Source organism: Trichoderma harzianum (genome assembly GCF_003025095.1).
Source record: "Trichoderma harzianum CBS 226.95 unplaced genomic scaffold M431scaffold_4, whole genome shotgun sequence".
Classification (NCBI taxonomy): Eukaryota; Fungi; Ascomycota; class Sordariomycetes; order Hypocreales; family Hypocreaceae; genus Trichoderma; species Trichoderma harzianum.
The window spans coordinates 2393457-2410398 of record NW_020209252.1 but is presented as its reverse complement, the minus strand read 5'-3'; the positions used below and the strand labels follow the sequence as shown (position 1 = coordinate 2410398).

General features: G+C 50.5%; 6 protein-coding genes across 6 annotated transcripts; 4 read left to right on the top strand and 2 right to left on the bottom strand.

The window, feature by feature from the left end:
- Positions 1-1657: 1657 nt before the first annotated feature.
- On the top strand, positions 1658-2987 carry M431DRAFT_480670 (hypothetical protein; the record flags this gene model as incomplete). Its single annotated transcript, XM_024915894.1, has 2 exons — positions 1658-1997; positions 2137-2987. 2 exons carry the CDS (start codon positions 1658-1660, stop codon positions 2985-2987), a joined length of 1191 nt encoding a protein of 396 aa, XP_024776745.1.
- Positions 2988-3181: 194 nt separating this feature from the next.
- On the bottom strand, positions 3182-5050 carry M431DRAFT_480669 (hypothetical protein; the record flags this gene model as incomplete). Its single annotated transcript, XM_024915893.1, has 3 exons — positions 3182-3442; positions 3499-4541; positions 4597-5050. 3 exons carry the CDS (start codon positions 5048-5050, stop codon positions 3182-3184), a joined length of 1758 nt encoding a protein of 585 aa, XP_024776744.1.
- Positions 5051-6665: 1615 nt separating this feature from the next.
- M431DRAFT_529776 (hypothetical protein) lies at positions 6666-8911 on the top strand. The gene is made up of 3 exons (XM_024920774.1): positions 6666-7194; positions 7265-7728; positions 7783-8911. Exons 1-3 carry the CDS (start codon positions 6768-6770, stop codon positions 8527-8529), a joined length of 1638 nt encoding a protein of 545 aa, XP_024776743.1. The 5' UTR covers positions 6666-6767; the 3' UTR covers positions 8530-8911.
- Positions 8912-8945: 34 nt separating this feature from the next.
- M431DRAFT_529775 (hypothetical protein) lies at positions 8946-10850 on the top strand (the record flags this gene model as incomplete). The annotated part of the gene is made up of 3 exons (XM_024920773.1): positions 8946-9555; positions 9735-9896; positions 9940-10850. The coding sequence occupies exons 1-3, from the start codon at positions 9255-9257 to the stop codon at positions 10848-10850; spliced, it is 1374 nt and encodes a 457-aa protein (XP_024776742.1). The 5' UTR covers positions 8946-9254.
- Positions 10851-14685: 3835 nt separating this feature from the next.
- Positions 14686-15465, top strand: M431DRAFT_493539 (hypothetical protein; the record flags this gene model as incomplete). Its single annotated transcript, XM_024917128.1, has 2 exons — positions 14686-14949; positions 15016-15465. The coding sequence occupies 2 exons, from the start codon at positions 14686-14688 to the stop codon at positions 15463-15465; spliced, it is 714 nt and encodes a 237-aa protein (XP_024776741.1).
- Positions 15466-16079: 614 nt separating this feature from the next.
- Positions 16080-16640, bottom strand: M431DRAFT_80293 (hypothetical protein; the record flags this gene model as incomplete). Its single annotated transcript, XM_024922925.1, has 2 exons — positions 16080-16275; positions 16345-16640. The coding sequence occupies 2 exons, from the start codon at positions 16638-16640 to the stop codon at positions 16080-16082; spliced, it is 492 nt and encodes a 163-aa protein (XP_024776740.1).
- Positions 16641-16942: the final 302 nt, after the last annotated feature.

Below are 16942 nucleotides of genomic sequence, written 5' to 3'. Positions count from 1 at the left end.
AGAAATTGAATCCACGCCGAGAGAGGGGCAGCACGGAGGCATCTCCGTACTAGCAACCAACAGAAACTTCCGGCAAGCTGATTTGACAGATCAGTCAAGGGTCACGTCTGTATGGTTTGGCGTTTGACAAGGCTTTGGCTGGGGATTTTTGGCCGGCCCATGCCTCGCGTCAGCCGCGGCCAGTCAAGATCCCGGCCACTTTTATCGGCTCCAAGCTGGCGGTAGTCGCCGTTGGATATCTGGAGTTTGTGGCAGCGGTGGCGCCATCAGGCTCGCCGCTCTACTACCGTCTTTACTATAACCACCCTCCCCTAGGTAGGAGGAGATGCGCTCTACCGTAAATGAAATGTGATTTCAAAGTAAGCGAAGTCATTCCACTGCCGGAAGTAGCAGCTTGCAGCTCGGCCAAATCTCCTGGGCGGCGGCTGATGTTGAACAACGACTGAGAAAAAAGAAAAGAAAAAGAAAACAAGGGGACCGGATTTTCAGACAGAGACAGGACAAGGAATACACGGCCCCCAATCACTGAAGGTAGGCCACTCATCAAACTGCATCACCACCATGTAGTAGCCACATCACATCTCAAAGTCTCCGGCATCGTGGGGGAACCGCACGTGCTCCGTTCACGGTGCGCTCGTATCTGCGGCTGCTCTGAGGCGGCCAGTTACGTTGCAGGTCACATAATTGCTGTCTCAAGCCACATCAATGCATTGCCTGGCCTGATGGCGCCGTAACGCTTGCGAAGCTGAAATGATGGATTTAATGGCTTTGGCGGCCGGTCCAGCTGAGATGAGCAATAGGATTCATTCCCTCCAGATGGCAACCAAGTTCTCAAACGATACCGCAAAGGGTTTATGCATAACCTGGAACTATTGGAGTTGGCATGGTTGGAACTCGAGACATTGCTGGTCTGATATCGGGCCTTGCCTGGATTTAGGCGCCCGTTATCCAGGTGAGGAAGCGATGTGCGTCGACAGTGCTTGTACGCGTAAGTCAGTTGCGAAAGCAAAAGGAAAACAACAACGTGGATTCGTATACCTAGTCTGACAATCAATAATTGCCTAGCACTCAATATGAAGGGAAAAGTAGATGCCTTGCCGTGAAGTTTGTGCGTGACCATGGCCAGTTGAGGCATCAATATTCGGTATAAGTTCCGAGAATAAGAACCGTTCACCATGATTAGTGATCACGTTCTCTAGCTGCTGGAGTCCAGATCAGCATGAGGACAATCCCCAGAATGTCACAGGTGGAAATATTCTTGTTGAGGACTACTGTGTGTTGGAGCAAAAATCTGGGGAAGGCAGAGACACCTGGAGAGGCTTCTAGAACACTTTCACTGCGGCCGTTACCCTAGAGCCCGGTTCGGGAGCCTAGCGGGCGGGGAATCTTCGACGCCTTTCGGATCACCACAAGGCGCGGGAGCTGCTTGACGCCATCAAGAAGAGCGATGAGATAAGCTTATCAAGGCAGCAGTTTTTTTTTCTCTCTCTTTTAATTGTGTCTTCAGCTAGTTTTGTATTAAAAAGGGTGGGGTTTGTCTCTTCTTGATTCCGTTGTGGACAATTCAGAGTCAAGAGTCTGGCAAGAGTCAATCAACCCCGCAGTTAATTAAAGAAGAGACAAGAAAGAACAAGAAGAGCCTTGAGACATCGCCAAAATGGCCGCCTTATCGACAACTCTCCCCCTAAACCGCGACTCAGTCTTCTGGGCGCACAAAGTCGTCAAGAATCACGTCCATCGCACCCCAGTCGTGACCAATCAGACGCTCTCCGAGCTTGCATCGACACCAAGAGCGGTTGAAGACTTGGAGGGCACTCGATTCGCCGGAAGGACACCCGCAAAACCTACCCTGAGATTGTGGTTCAAGTGCGAGAACTTGCAGCGCATCGGAGCCTTTAAAGTGCGCGGGGCGTTTTATGCGCTTCACAAGTTGACTGAGGAGCCCGGATGGTTGGAGGGAGGCGGAAAGGAAAAGGGCGTAGTGACGCATAGCTCTGGTAAGAAGATGTCCTGACTTGGTCTAACTATCATCCTCGTGTCGAACATGTTAACACACGGGACGGAAACTTGTGATTCACCTTGACCGTCATGTCTTATTTCAGCTCAAAACGGCTACTTACACACATAAACCCACAGGAAATCATGCACAGGCTCTCGCCCTCGCAGCCAGGGAAAACGGCATCAAGGCTCACATTGTCATGCCCGAAATCTCCATCCCGGCCAAAATTAACGCCACAAAGGGCTACGGCGCCAACGTCGTCTTCAGCGGCAGCACCAGCGTCGAACGTGAAGCCGTCACCGAAAAGGTCATTGCCGAGACCGGTGCACGGCTGGTCCCGCCTTATGACCACCCCGACATCATGCTGGGCCAGGGAACCCTCGGACTGGAACTCCAGGATCAAGTCGAAAGCAGCATTGCCTCATCAGTCAACTCTGCTGGGCAGACCTTGAGGGGCGTGTATGCCGCCTCGGCGAACAAGAAAAAGGGCAATGTGCAAGGACTCGACGCCATCATCACTCCCTGTGGCGGCGGAGGCATGCTCTCTGGCGTGGCCCTGAGTTGCGAGGGCACCGGCATCCGCGTCTTCGGAGCCGAGCCTTCGTTCCAGGGAGCTGACGATGCCAAGCGAGGATACGAGTCGGGCGAACGTGTCCCAACCGTGTCTTCACTCACTGTTGCTGACGGACTGCGAACGCCATTGGGCGTGCACCCCTGGAGCGTCATCTACGAGCGGCGTCTCGTGAGCGGCATGTTTAGCGTGACGGATGAAGAGATTCTCAAGGCGATGAGGCTTGTGTATGAGCGGATGAAGCTGGTGGTTGAGCCGAGCGCATGTGTTCCGCTGGCTGTTGCGCTGTTTGACGAGGATTTCAGAGCGCTTGCGGAAAAGGAGGGTGGCGTAGAGGGATGGGATTTGGGCCTTGTGTTTAGCGGCGGAAATGTTGCTGTTGATTCACTTGGAAAGCTGCTCGCCGGAGAGAAATAAGAGATGGCTAATTTGACTGAGGGACAAGTCCGATGATAAAGGAGGAGAGTATAGCTTCAAAAGTTCTGGCGCGATGTGATGAACTTATGAACGTCATCTCTTATTACACATATACACGTCCTTGAAATCTAGAGAGCAAGACAGAACGCTTGAAACGAATATCTATAACTGCAAATTAGGGTATCATAAACTCATTATATGTTCTTCAACGCCTCGTCCATCTGTTTCCTCCACTCAGGCGCGTTCCTCCTCAACGTCCAAATGCCAATATAGCCGGCAATCATACAAAACAAAGCCACAGTGGTGAACACCCATCCCACACCTATTGCGTCAATCCACGGAGCCGCTACAATGACGCCGACGCAGCTGAGAATGTTGCGAACAAAGTTGTTGACCGCAACACCAGCAGAGCTCTTCTTGCGCACGAATTCCGTGAGCATAGTGGTAGCAGCAGACTATGATGAGATTAGTTTTTCGACTTGGGACTCAAGGGGGAAAAGAGAAAACTTACAAAGACAAGCATGGATGACGCGCCAAATATGAAGCTGCCAATTGCAGGAACGATGAAAATAACACCATAGTTGAGCGTCCAACCGTAAATCAGCAATCCAATAGGGTACATGGTATTAGCCAGCCACATGTTCTCCCTGAAACGATCCTCAGGCAAGTAGATCAGCTTGCCATTTTCGTCATATCGATTTGCTTTGATAGCCTGTCTGGCCATGATCTTGTCAATCCATCTGCCTCCAAAGAGGGATGCGATAAAGTAGCCCAGACCTGCAGGGAGGTAGAGCAATCCAACGATGATCTCGCTATAGTTGTAAGGAGGCTGCGAGAATTTTTGCTGAATAGAAATGTTGGAGATGAATAGCGCGCCAAAAGCAATGGCAGCCGTGAAGACGGTGATGAATACCGGAGGGAATCGGAGAAAGAGGAGCACCTTGAGGGGATCGATAAATACTCGCTTCGCGCTCGCAGCGAGTTTCCTGGTCTGAACTTTGGCAGACTCGGTAGTCGTCATGCGACGGATCGATTCAGGAGCGGGTTCCTCAACGGGTACCTCAACCTTCTTTCGTGCCAGAGTCTCAGGAAGGAAGAAGATTAACATGGCCAAGATGACGAGCCCGTAAATTGCAAGGAACCACATGGTAGCCTTCCATCCAAATGCCTGGGCCAGAGCACCTCCGACAATGGGTGCAATCAGGGGTGCAAGCAGAGGTCCGAGGTAAAACATGCTCATAGCACGGCCTCGCTCATGAGACTCCCAGATGTCGGCAATGGTGCCAGCGCCAACCGCTTGGACAGAGGCAGAAGCACCGCCAGTGAAGATACGGAAGACGATGAGCATGGCGATGTTGGTGGAAACGGCAGAGAGAATGGCAAAGATGAGGAAGAGGGCAAAGGAGATGATGTAGATGGAGCGGCGGCCGAATTGCTCTGAGAAGGACGACCACCAGAGAGGGAAGATGGACATGGAGATCATGTAAAGGGCGACAGATAGGTTGGCAATGTCTTCGGTGGTGTTGAGACTTTTGGTCATCTCAGGGAGAGCAGCTGTAATTCGTTAGCTCAACTTTCTGATTGCTCATGAATACTAGAACTTGCGTACGGTAAAATATAGAGGAACCGAGAGGAGCAGCAGCAGTTGCCACAGCAATAGTCAGAGTGATGCCCCATTTGGTCGAGTTCTTGTAATCATAGGGACGGTCAACCTCGGGCACAACAGCAAAACGACCCAGAAGCCCACGGCGCTGAGAGCGAGGAATGACATTGAGAGTCCTTGATCGCGTAGTTGAAGCCCTAGACCTAGAGCGGCCAGCTTCTTGTCCAGCTGCGTCGCCAATGGGCTGCGCTGCCGTTGCTAGGCTGACGGTTGGGACGAGGGCGTCATGATGAGGCTCAGGATCGTCCTCGAGGATTTGATTGCGGACCGTCTTCTTTTCGTTGTCAAAGTCTTGTTCTTCTGATTGCGCAGTGGTGATGCTATCGGTGGAGGAATGGATGGATGGAGGGGAAGATGTAGGTGAGCCGTCTCCCTTTTCGGGATCGGGTATTGAAGACATTGTGAATCTTTTAATGTGAAAGCGATAGTGTGATGAGCAGATGGCGTTGCGATGGGTAAATCCGTGTGAGATGAGTGCTCCCAAGTCTCCGTCGGCGATACGAGAAAGGGTTACACTTTATAAATGATACGTCCTGTCTCTTTTATGAAAATCATATAACATGTACGATCGTGACAGCATAAAATAAACGAATCCTTAATAAAAAGATGAATAAAGAAAGGAAGGAACCATCAAAGAGGCCCTCATCGCCATGCATCAACACACTCAAGAAAAAGGAGAAGAAACAAGCGACCGGTGAGCACCAGCAGGGTATTTGAAGACCAACACACAATACGGCCAAACTTTTTTTTTCGATCCCTCCTTCGATGACACCCCATGTCTGATTCCCACTCTGTTACGGCAGAAAATTGCCCTTCTCCGTAACAAGTGGGCCTTTCCGGATAGGCACCGGCTTAGATTCGATGGCCGAGGTCCGCGATGCGGGACCGGGAGGTGTAGAAAGATGTCACCTACATGGGCATTATACCTGTAAAGATGTCCTGGTATTATGGTTATACGCTTTCAGAGTTACTCATTACTATTACTATAAAACACAGCAACATAGTTACAATCATCATCATTGTTCAGAGGTAGACGTATTGCCATGTGTTATCATATAGCCGATGTGATCAAGAAGCCGTGTGAAGGCGCAATCAATATGCAGGTCATTGCTGCCAAGCAGGGGCACCATTCAATCCTACCGGTGGGAATTAACCGGGCAATGGACGAGTTTCGATAGAGATTTCTCAAGTATGTGTGGAGCGAGGCATGGAAGCAGACTGACGATTGGTGGACAAGTTGGTGATGCGCTATTAGTCATAAACTATTGGGGTAAATAAGAGGAGTCGGGGTAATTTGAATTGGGGTGAAATGAGAGAAAGCTCTTTGGAACTTATTGAGTTGGGCTGAGATGGGAGGCTTTGAGGCGATTGGATACATGTAGTTGAGGTGAGTCAATGGTGGATTGGATCGGATACTGGTGCCGTATTGCCTCTTTTCGCACGGACCAATGAATTCCGTACCGTCGCTGGTACAGTGTCTACCGCAGCCAGCTGTGTATTACATTCTTCCTCTATGCTCTTACTCAAATCCATCCCCGGGCAGCTCTGGCGTATGACTTTCCACAACCTCTGGATTTTAACTTTGACGTATTGGATACATTTGACTGGCTGCATACGGATATGTAATAAAACACAGTGAATAATTAGCCTGTGATGTATAATTATATTTTTATTAACGCCACTTGAACTCACTCACGCCAATCGACAAACCCAGATCCAGTTTGCTGAGCTAGACTACCAAGTGAGTTGAGACATGCGCTCATTGCTAATTGTTTAACTCCGTTCCAGCTTAAGCTCAGACATTTATCACAACGGAAAGAATTTCCATTTCTGCGACTTAAAGTTTATAGGCAGTGGAGGTCAGAAGAAAATAGTGGGCTTTGCCTGAGTGTAAAGTGAGCCAGCAAACGGATGATTCACGTCGAGGCCAAAGCTCAACGGCAGTGAATCTATGCGCCATTCATTATTAGCAAACGCGAGGTTACTTAAAGGCTGCCCTCTTGTCTTCAATTCTTCTCCCTTCTCCCTTCTCCCTTCGATCTTCTCTCCTCTCCCACTCCTCCCGCTGTTCTCTCGCCTTTCTATTTTACTACATAAGTTAACCACCATTTCCAACCATGGACGACAAAACCGCAAAGGAACTGCACGAAGTGGCACTGAGCCTAGATCCTCACCAGATCCAACAGCTTCTGCGTATGCATAATACCGATAGCCTTGCACCTCTTCTAGACTTGGTCGAAAACAATCCGGCGTTTCTTGAATCAATTGTCACCGATGAAGTATTGGAAGAGCCAGTATTGAACTATGTCACAGACCTTGACGTTAGACGAGAACTTCTCCTACACCTCGGCAACATTATCCACAAGTCCAAATTGGAGTGTGAGATAAACATGACAGTATTTGCACTTTTCATGGTTGCCCCAATTAAGCAATTAAAATCCACCCTCAAAGAGCTGCAGAAGAACATTCTGGAGAAGAACGAGGCCCAGATCAATATGTTTCTCTCTCAATTACGAACCACATGTGTGGCGAGTGTACAAGCGAGTAAGTTTTCAACCCCGACATTCCCGACGAATATTTATTCAGAAATCATTACTGATACTTTCTACTCTAGTTTCGAATAAAGGAGGGCGACCACCGGGCTCTTCTGCCGCCGTCCGCAGCTCCCAGGCTACGCCACTTCAAGGGAGTCCGACAAAACGGCAACGCCAGACCCATGAAAGATCCATCTCGGATTCAAAAGTGACTCAATTACCAGCAACTCCAAGCCGACCAACAACTGCAAGTCGACCAACAAGTCCAAGTCGACCAACAACTCCAAGTCGACCAACAAGTCCAAGTCGACCAACAACTCCAAGTCGACCAACAAGTCCAAGTCGACCAACAACTCCAAGTCGACCAACAAGCTTTGACCTGCCATTCAATCCGCATTACCAGTTGTCTACTGACAACACGCAAAGTCTGGCCCTCGATCCGGCATCATCTGCTCCTAAAACGCCAGAGTTGTCATCTGCTCCCAAAACGCCAGAGTTGGTAGCTACTCCAAATACCAATCGGAGCGCGTACGCTGCCAAACTTGTAAGTTATCATTCTAGTTTACCCACCACTTGCATATCATCTAACAGCTAGCAGTGTGAGAAGCGAGACGATATGAAGTGCATATTCACAGGCATGCAAGACCCGCAAGCGGCCCATATCTTCCCCTTTTCAGGATCCAAGGGCTCGAAAATACCCAATATTGTGTCTACTCTACGTACATTTTGGGGTAACGACACAGCCACGCGGTTTTCTGATATATTTCTCAATCAAGATATCACCGAGACTCCGCAGAATCTCCTCTCTCTCAACCACCAACTCCATCATTGGTTTGATAAGGGTATGATGGCGCTTAAGCCATTACGCAAGCTCGACGACGGCACGGTCCAAGTCCAACTTCACTGGCTAAAGACAAGCGAACTGAAACCGACGCAAGTGTTCAATAAAAATATGAAAATCCAAAATGCGGTTGATTCAGCTGGAATCGGAGAAAATCAGTCTTGGGGAACCATTACCGCTCATCGTCAAAGTGGCTTGCCGTTGCAGACAGGGCAAGTTTTTAATCTTACTGCGAAGATTCCAGATCATATTCCGAATATGGAATTTTTGCAGTTGTCATGGGACCTTCTTCGCGTTGCCGCAATCTGCGGAGCAGCCGAACCAAGCGATTTGTCGGATTTCGATGATGATGATGACGACAACGGCTATGAAGTCGAAACATCGTCGGCAATGTACTATGACGATAACTACGCTGAGATGTCTCGGTGGGCGAGAGAAGTAGAAAATGAGGAAGAAGAGGATCGAGAAGAACACCCGAGCTATAATGAAAAATCTCCCCTCTAGGAGCAGGGCGGGGTTCTTGGGGTTCATACATGTACTTAGCCCGCGTTAGTTAGGGGGAAAAGAGAGACAGACGGCGCCAAGATGTTGTTATTTCAAGACTGATCGCCCATTACGGTAGGATTAACTGTGGGTTATTTGCCAGATGATATACATGAGGAGATATAGGGACATGTTAATATCTCAGAGAGAGAAGATTGAGGGCCATCAAGAGTGCAATTAGGGGCAATATTTGACCGTCGTTGATTTGAAACTACCTAGATATAGGGCTGCAGAAAATTGTTAGGCTTCGACCTCGCCAAAATCTCAAGGGTGCGATATCGGAAACGTTTGGGTGTGTTACACGCATCAACCCAAGAAAAATATACGAGCATAAAAAAACAAGACCAAATAAAAGCTCAAGTCGGTTTCAAAGTGATGTTTAAGATGCAATTGAAATATTTACAGGATGAATCAGATATTTTTATTTGTAATGCAGTGAGTGGCGCTTTGGGTGACGGTCGCCACAGCGATTACTGGACTAGGCAATGCAATGCGTGGGCCCCGATCGGAGCATGAAAATCAGATCTGACTGTGCCTAAGCCGGCTGATCTCATAATCAGAGAACTCATCTCATGCTCAAACCTCACCTCGACGCTCATTTCAACCAAACAATTCACATATAGAAACGGCATCTAGTGACAGAGAAAAGGAGACAGAAGAGTAAAAAAGCCGAAATCACCAGGACAATGTCCCTCACAAACGGCTCCCCCGAGGCCGCCGCCACGGCCGCCAAAACCGCCTCCTTCACCCTCGCCTCACTCCCGGCATCAGCCCGCAACGAGGCTCTCGAGGCCATCCACGCGGCTCTGACGGCTTCCAAGGACGAGATATTGGCGGCTAATGCGCGCGATCTGGAGCTTGCGCGGAAGGCGGCGGCAGATGGACAGCTGTCGCAGGCGCTTGTGTCGAGGCTGGATCTGGGGAAGAAGGGCAAGTGGGAGGATATGCTGCAGGGGATATTGGATGTGAGAGACTTGGAAGATCCAGGTATGTGTGAGATAATGATGATGATGTTTCCGTACTTGCGTGATCATTGTGTTATTCTTTTTACCCCTCTTCTCTGCTTCTGCTTGAGGACTTGTCATCTCAAGTGAAATTTTCCTCTTAGCTGTATACGACTTACAAATTACTTCAAAATGCTAACATACACTTTTTCTCGCCACCAGTCGGCAAGGTACAGCTGCGGACAAAGCTCGATGACGGCCTCATTCTCGAGCGGGTATCATGCCCCATTGGCGTCCTCCTCATCATCTTTGAGGCACGTCCCGAGGTTATTGCCAATATTGCCAGTCTGGCGATCAAATCCGGCAATGCTGCTATTCTCAAGGGTAGGCATCCATCTATCCGTCTCTCACTACCCTATTATACTAGATAACTTACTCATATATCATCTCGCAACAGGAGGCAAGGAATCCACAGAATCCTTCATTGCCATCTCACAAGTCATCTCCTCCGCCCTCTCCACAACTCAGGTCCCCAACTCGGCCATCCAGCTCGTTACAACTCGCGATGTCATTCTCCAGCTTCTAAGCCAGGACCGGAGCATCGACCTGGTCATTCCCCGTGGATCCAACGATCTTGTTCGCTACATCAAGGAAAACACAAAGATTCCCGTCCTGGGTCATGCCGACGGTCTCTGCAGCATCTATCTCACTGCCACGGCAGACAAGGAGAAATCTGCCATCGCCATCGTCGACTCCAAGACGAGCTACCCTGCTGCTTGCAACAGTTTGGAGACGCTGCTTGTCCAGGACAAAGCCCTCGACACCATCTGGCCCGACGTGGCTTTTGCCCTGGCTTTGAAAGGCGTAACACTCCGCCTCGATGAACCTAGCAAAGCTGCCCTCTCATCGACTACGCTCCCAGATGGCACTGTTCTGGATGCTACTCCCGAGGACTACGACACGGAACACCTCAATCTCACCTTGGCCGTCAAGACCGTATCCACCGTGGAGGAAGCCATTGCCCACATCAACACTCACGGCTCCCACCACACAGACTCCATCTTCACCTCGAACGAGGCCGAGGCCGAGCACTTTATGAACCAAGTGGACTCGGCCGGCGTATACTGGAACGCCTCAACGCGACTGGCGGACGGCATGCGCTACGGCTTCGGAACAGAAGTCGGAATCAGCACCAACAAGATCCACTCGCGTGGACCGGTGGGCCTGGACGGGCTCACGATTTACAAATACAAGATTCGGGGAGATTACCAGCCAACGACTGGATACGGCGAGGGCGAGGGACAGAGGCCATGGAAGCACGAGAAGCTGTCTTTCTAAGGAGGGGGGTTCAATATACGGCGGCTAGTGAATACGATGGGGAGATAAGCAGGCGAGGCACTCTGTCCGAGAAGAGAAGAGATAGATGGAGAAGCATGTGGAATACAAAAAAGAACGGGATATCGGAATTAGCCAGGGGCAAGAAAAAAAAAAGACTATCGTACGGAGCAGTGGATGAGTGTTTATTTGTTTGTTTTTGTCTCTCCCTATTCGCCAGATCGCGGTGAAGCAGATCGGCGAAGCAAAAGACCACGCGGAGAGAAATCTCCTTGACCAGGGATGGCCCGAAAGACATAGTATGGGGTAATAAAGCATCACCTTGTATACAGATTAACGCCCATAAGTACTCCGTACAGCTGGTCTGATTACAATCTTCTTGCCCCTTATTCAGACAGGAAGGAGGGCGATTTGCTCATCCTGCCCGAGTCAGGAAAAGAAGCAGAAGCAGAAGTTCTAGCTAAGCTGATGGTCCCCCCTGGTTTGTGGACAAGGAGACCCCGTCGCGACGGCGACATCCGGGAAGCCGTTTGGTTGGCGGGAATAGGATATCGGTCTGCATTTGCCCTGTACCTGTACATGTTCCCAAATGGCACCATCGATGCGCTGTAGGGAAAGAAAAAACTGATGCTGCAGGGCTAGCTCGCCGACCTTGTGATTTTTTGTCCATCTGGTGATGTTCCTCATCCGATCCGGCCCTTTCTCCAGACTTGTCTTTTTTTTACGGGCCGACGAGAAATCGGATCTACGGCTTCCCTTTTTTGTCATCTGATTTTTTACTGCGCCGTAGGTAATAAGCAGAATCTATTTAAAAAGCACAAAGTAGTATTGCATGAAAAGCAGTGCATAGCCAGAGTCGCATCTGCATTTTTGACATTACTCGGACGTGCCGCCCATGGTATCACACAAAAAGGTACCCGATACCTATGTGCGGGCGTTGACAGCCCGCCTTTTTGGAGTAGTGGTGACTCCTGCACGAGGAGGGCTAGTGGAAAGCCAAGCCTAAGCTCAATCTAAAGTGCCCTTGCCGGGCTGCCATTTGCTACCCCCTATTATTTTTGGAATACGAGGGAGAGGACACTGTATCAGAGCAGAGCGAGCGAGCGCGAAAAAAAGAAAGAGAGAGAGCCCATTAACCCGGCCTGGTTCATTCCTTCGGGTCAATTATAGCCTTCACCTGACTATTCCAGTTGGGCGCCGTCGTATTTTAGCGATTGGAGGTAAAACACTTGGTGGTGTGTGTGCGTGTCTTTTCTCTCTCTCTCTCTCTCGTGTGTGTGTGTGTGTGTGTGTGTCTATTCTTTTACGAGTTTGCTCGTACTACCATTGACTCACTATCATGTCTTATCTGGTCTCTTGTTCCTGCGTAAATGTCTTAGACGCATATTGTTGGATGGAGTCTGGGCTTTTTGCACACCGTTTTTGTTGTCCGGAAAAAGGGTGGACCCTGCGTTGTTCTGTGCCGTGCTGTGATATCACATCACCGCCTCTTGACGGGCCGTCCCAGCAAGATCCCGCGAAGGAGAAGAAGTAGAAGAAAAACGAAAGAAATGAATCACAGGAAAAATTTCCCCAGCTCAAGTTCCAGCAGTGAACCGTTTCTCGCCTAAACGCAACATACAAGCACAAGGTGCCATATAGCCGTCAATGCAAAAATTAATATCGAGGGCGGCGGCATGTCGGAGGGAATTCAAGCTGCTGTAAGCGGGATCCATGCCCGCCGACCCCCATAAAAGCTATACGCTGGACGCCTCAGAAAGACAGCTTTTTTGGCCCTAAGCATTAAGAGTCTGACTGGGCGATCAAAGAAGGGAAGGCGATTACAAAGTGATATCACCGATGGGATCCTATGCCGTGTACAGCTTCCCGTCAATGGAAATTTCCTCGAGAGTACTTGTACATTAGGTAGTACGATATATACGCTCTTACGCTCGTATCGTGTATTGCCTGTAAATGAGTGATTCAGACAAGCATTGCATTGCCGCCGCACCTCGAGGTGACAGCAAGACCCATGTGATCGTAACATCTTTTCTCTCTCTCTTCCTCTCGCCCAGGCCTTTTTTTCATTCCTGTCCCATCAATCACCGCCGCGCTATTGGTACGGGTGCATCATAGTCGAAAGCTCGCCTTGCTCGAAATGGAACGATACGAGGGCACGTTTGCGCCTGGTTTGGGCTCGACCTTGCCACTGGACTCGGCTTGGCTTCGCCTTGTAGTGCGTGGGAAAAAAGGCAAATGTCTTTTTTTGGAAAACCCATGGCGTCACCATTCGTCGATGTGGGTGAGCTGAGCCCTTTTTTGCAAATTCCACCTTGATTTTGATGAATCTTGTACTGTAGCTTTTTTGCCATCTGGACGACTATTTTCCATGGAACACAGTGCGTAGGGCGAGCGGTTCGCGCGACGAATTCCGGGTAAGGCTGGGACATAAGGGTGGGAAACAGTGTGTGGCTGTGCCTGTACACGCACTGTATCTGTACGGCGAAACGTTGCGTCTGGTTTTCCCTCGTAAAGCTGAGCGATGAGCAAAAGCCGAAGCAGATTCTCCGTGCGGCTTGCGGGTACGTACCGACGTAGACGTACGAGTACCAACCACCTGCCTGGAGACCGCGAAAAACGTGGAGTTGGTGAATGGGGGCGTTGCGGCGCTATGACGTCTTATTGTCCAATGAACATGCGCTATTGCAGTCATCCTGCCCAAAGGGGCTTAGGCCATTGTGTCTCAGAACCAGTCAGCTGTGAGGGGAAAAGAAAGAAAAAACGGGGGAAGGCACAACCACTGCTACTAGCCACACTTGGGTTCTCGTCCAGCGAATCGAGCGCCAGGAAAGCTCGTATTGCTCTGTGTCTCGCCATTTTTTGTTTCTCTGCTCTTCTCACTTCTTCTCACTCAATTTCTGTGCTGGTTGGCATTGTGTGGCGCCGGGCGCTGCACCACGTTGCCGCAGTACACGCCTGGATTCTTTGCTTGGCGCCTCAAGAATCTCTTGCTGGCCTTGGAGCCACGAGTGGCTGGCCAGGTAGCGCTACCTCCGAGTACAGCCGCCGCCACCGGGCGCCGCGCCCTGCGGACTGTCGGCCAAGTATGGGCCAGGTACTCGTACCACTCCAGTACCCAGCGACGGGCTGCTGTGGGACGACGCTAGACAGGACCCCTGGTTAGCACCGTCATGGTTGGGCCCCGACTGCGCTGCAAGCTCCCTTTCCGCTGCCTCTGCTGGTTGCTGGAGCTGGTGCTGGTGGTGCTTGTATACGAAGAGCTACTGCTGTTGCGTCTGGACTGGACTCCCCCCGGCCCTCATCGTCACGCCTGAGTTGTTCTTTTGCACCTGCGAGGGTCCATCTCGACGGGCTAGCGGTGATACGAGTGCTCGTTGGCCAGTACCGAGTACTCGCGCGATACAACCGGCCGCAACGAGGCAACTTTGCATACCTCAGCCAAGAGGGATCGGCGCACACGAGCGGCTTGTCACTCGGCGGCCGCTAACCTCTTTGTGCAGGTACCAGCGCTGGTACCTGTACTTGGGAACCCGGCAGTCGAGGGACCCTGGCCGCCTCCCTGCATGTGCCTTGTTTGGGTTGCTGGGACAAGACAACCTCGTATCAAAGGCACATCCAGACGGACTGCATATATAATATCATGTCGTGTCCGCCGCACACCTCTTTTCCTCTGTTTCTGGTCCATCCCATCAACTACTACACTCGCTAGTTACGCTCAGCTTCTGCTGTACTCTCGTTCAACGAACCAAATATTTACGTCCGCCTAATATCTTAATATCACCCTCACCTCCGTTTTTACCTATTATAAAAACAGAAAAACCAACAAATTACATTCAAAATGAAGACCTCTGCCATCATCGTCGCCGTCACCGCCGCTCTCGTCAGCGCTCAGGCTCCCCCCGAGGGCACCAACAAGGTGACCTGCGCCAAGCCCAACGCCAACTACTGCTATGGCGGCGATATCATTGTTCGCTGCGATGCCAACGGCGTCGGCACTGCCGGCCGCTGCTCCGACAACGTTGCCGGATACCCTCCTCTGGGCGGTGTTGCTGAGTGCTGGCAGAGCACCGAGACCTCTGGTGACGCTGCTTGCCAGAAGAACGTAAGTGATCCTCTTACAATACATGACACTGCCACAAGATGAACCTGAAGCTAACATCATCACCAGTGCGTCGTCTACGCTCAGCCTTCTTCATTCACCCTGGCTGCTTCTCAGTGCACTCCTAGCTTCACTGCCTCCGCCACCTCTGCTCCTGCCACCACCCTGAGCACTGTTGGCCCTACTGGCAGCGCCAGCGCCAGCGTTATCTACACCACTGTTGTCAACGGAACCGTCACCACCACTGTTCCCTGCACTACTCTCCCCGGTACTCCCACCACCACTCCTGCTGGTCCTCCCGTCGTCATCACGACCACTCCCGCTGGTCCTGTTGGCACTGGTGTTCCTCCTCCTCCCCCTGCCAACAACGGCACTGCTCCCACTGGTCCCTCTGGTACCAACACCCCCGTTGGACCTACCTCTACTGGCCCCAGCACCATCCCCACCAACGCCGCTGTCGCCAACCGCGCCACCGGCGCTCTGGCCATCATGGGTCTCGTTGCCGCTGCTTTCCTCTAAGCGAGCGGCCCATCTTCCTTGATCTGTCAAGTGAAATAACGTTTACGACTGATTTCAAAAATCTCATGAGTTTGAGCATGATTCTATGAAATGTCTGGCGATGACAGGGAAAAACGAGAAACTTTAATGTCGATGATTACGGAAGGGGAATTGGGATGTCGCCCACGCCTGACTTGGTCATGCTCTCTTTTTCTATTCATTTGCGAAGGGTTGTATATAACATGGTAGCAAAAGAAAAAAAGAAGAAAGAAGACAAAGATTGGAGGGGAGATTTATTATACCTTGGGAAGTTAATCTTTTGGATCGGGAGTTTGCTTTTTTATTTTATTAGATACTGAAGTACGATGGAAGGGGGATACACACGCGGAACACGCATTATACCTTTTAGCATGTGCGAGGTGCATGCCTTGGCAATGGAAATATTATTACTTTCACGAAATCCTATTGTGTCTCTTCTCGTGCCTTGTCTTGATTGATATGTCATTAATATGTAAAGCGTAGTATAAACTATATCTCGCAGTGAATTTATGTCTTATTATAAAATGTATAGCATGGGATATATCAACGCATGTCTGTCGCTGTAAAACAAAAAGAACCAAAACCAATACATGTAGTCATCGCTGCTGCGCCCATTTCTTCGAATTCATCACCCACAGCTGCGGCGCCTCGCCCTCCCCATCATAGATGTAACTCAAATACAACGAATACCGAAACAATGCCTGCCGCAGCGTCTCCTCCGTAACATCATCCATCCCAACCGTGCTCCCAAAGTTCCACGCCGTCACGCTATCCGCCTCAGAAACAACATCACTATCCTCGCCATCGCTCCACGCCGCCGACGACACAGACGAGGTCCTTGATGTCGCCGGGCTGGGACACGGCGTGCCGCGCAGCGCGACATGCATAGCGAAGAGGAAGCTTTCCGGGACGGGCAGCCCCCGAGGCACGGAGCACCCGGGGGACCAGATGGCTTTCGGCCGGCGGTTGAGGTCGGCGGCGAGTTTTTCTATGGTTTGCTGGGCGGTGTTTGGGTCGATGAATGTGGCGAGGGTGGTGAATGTTGGCTTTGCGAGGGCGGCGTTGAAGGCTTGGCAGGTGAGGCGGGCGGATTTGTAGGAGGAGGGGGGGAGGTTGGTGAGGATTTGGGAGACGAGTTCGAAGGGGAGGGAGTTCATTTTGTTTGTGGGTGAGGTTGGGTATCAAGATGAGGTTGTATGTATTATTGTAAAGAGGATATCGTGTGTGTTTTGAGTAAGTGAGACGATTTATGTATGTAGTATGTCGTCCTTCGTGATGGTTTAAGTGTGTATCGTGTGATTGTGTGTGATGGACATGTGCTGCAATTCGTTGTTCGTGTAAGGCTGATATGCGTCTCTACTATTGGTAGTATAAAGTAACGGTGATTTCACAACATCATTAAAACCATACGATCGTGAAAAGGGAAGAAAAGAAGAATAGGCCAAACCAAGTCAACCAA

Coding starts and splice junctions, on each gene's coding strand:
- M431DRAFT_529776 (XM_024920774.1), top strand. CDS start 6,768: ATGGACGACAAAACCGCAAAGGAACTGCACGAAGTGGCACTGAGCCTA. Junction 7,195..7,264: donor TGTGGCGAGTGTACAAGCGA/GTAAGTTTTCAA, acceptor TTTCTACTCTAG/TTTCGAATAAAGGAGGGCGA. Junction 7,729..7,782: donor GCGCGTACGCTGCCAAACTT/GTAAGTTATCAT, acceptor AACAGCTAGCAG/TGTGAGAAGCGAGACGATAT.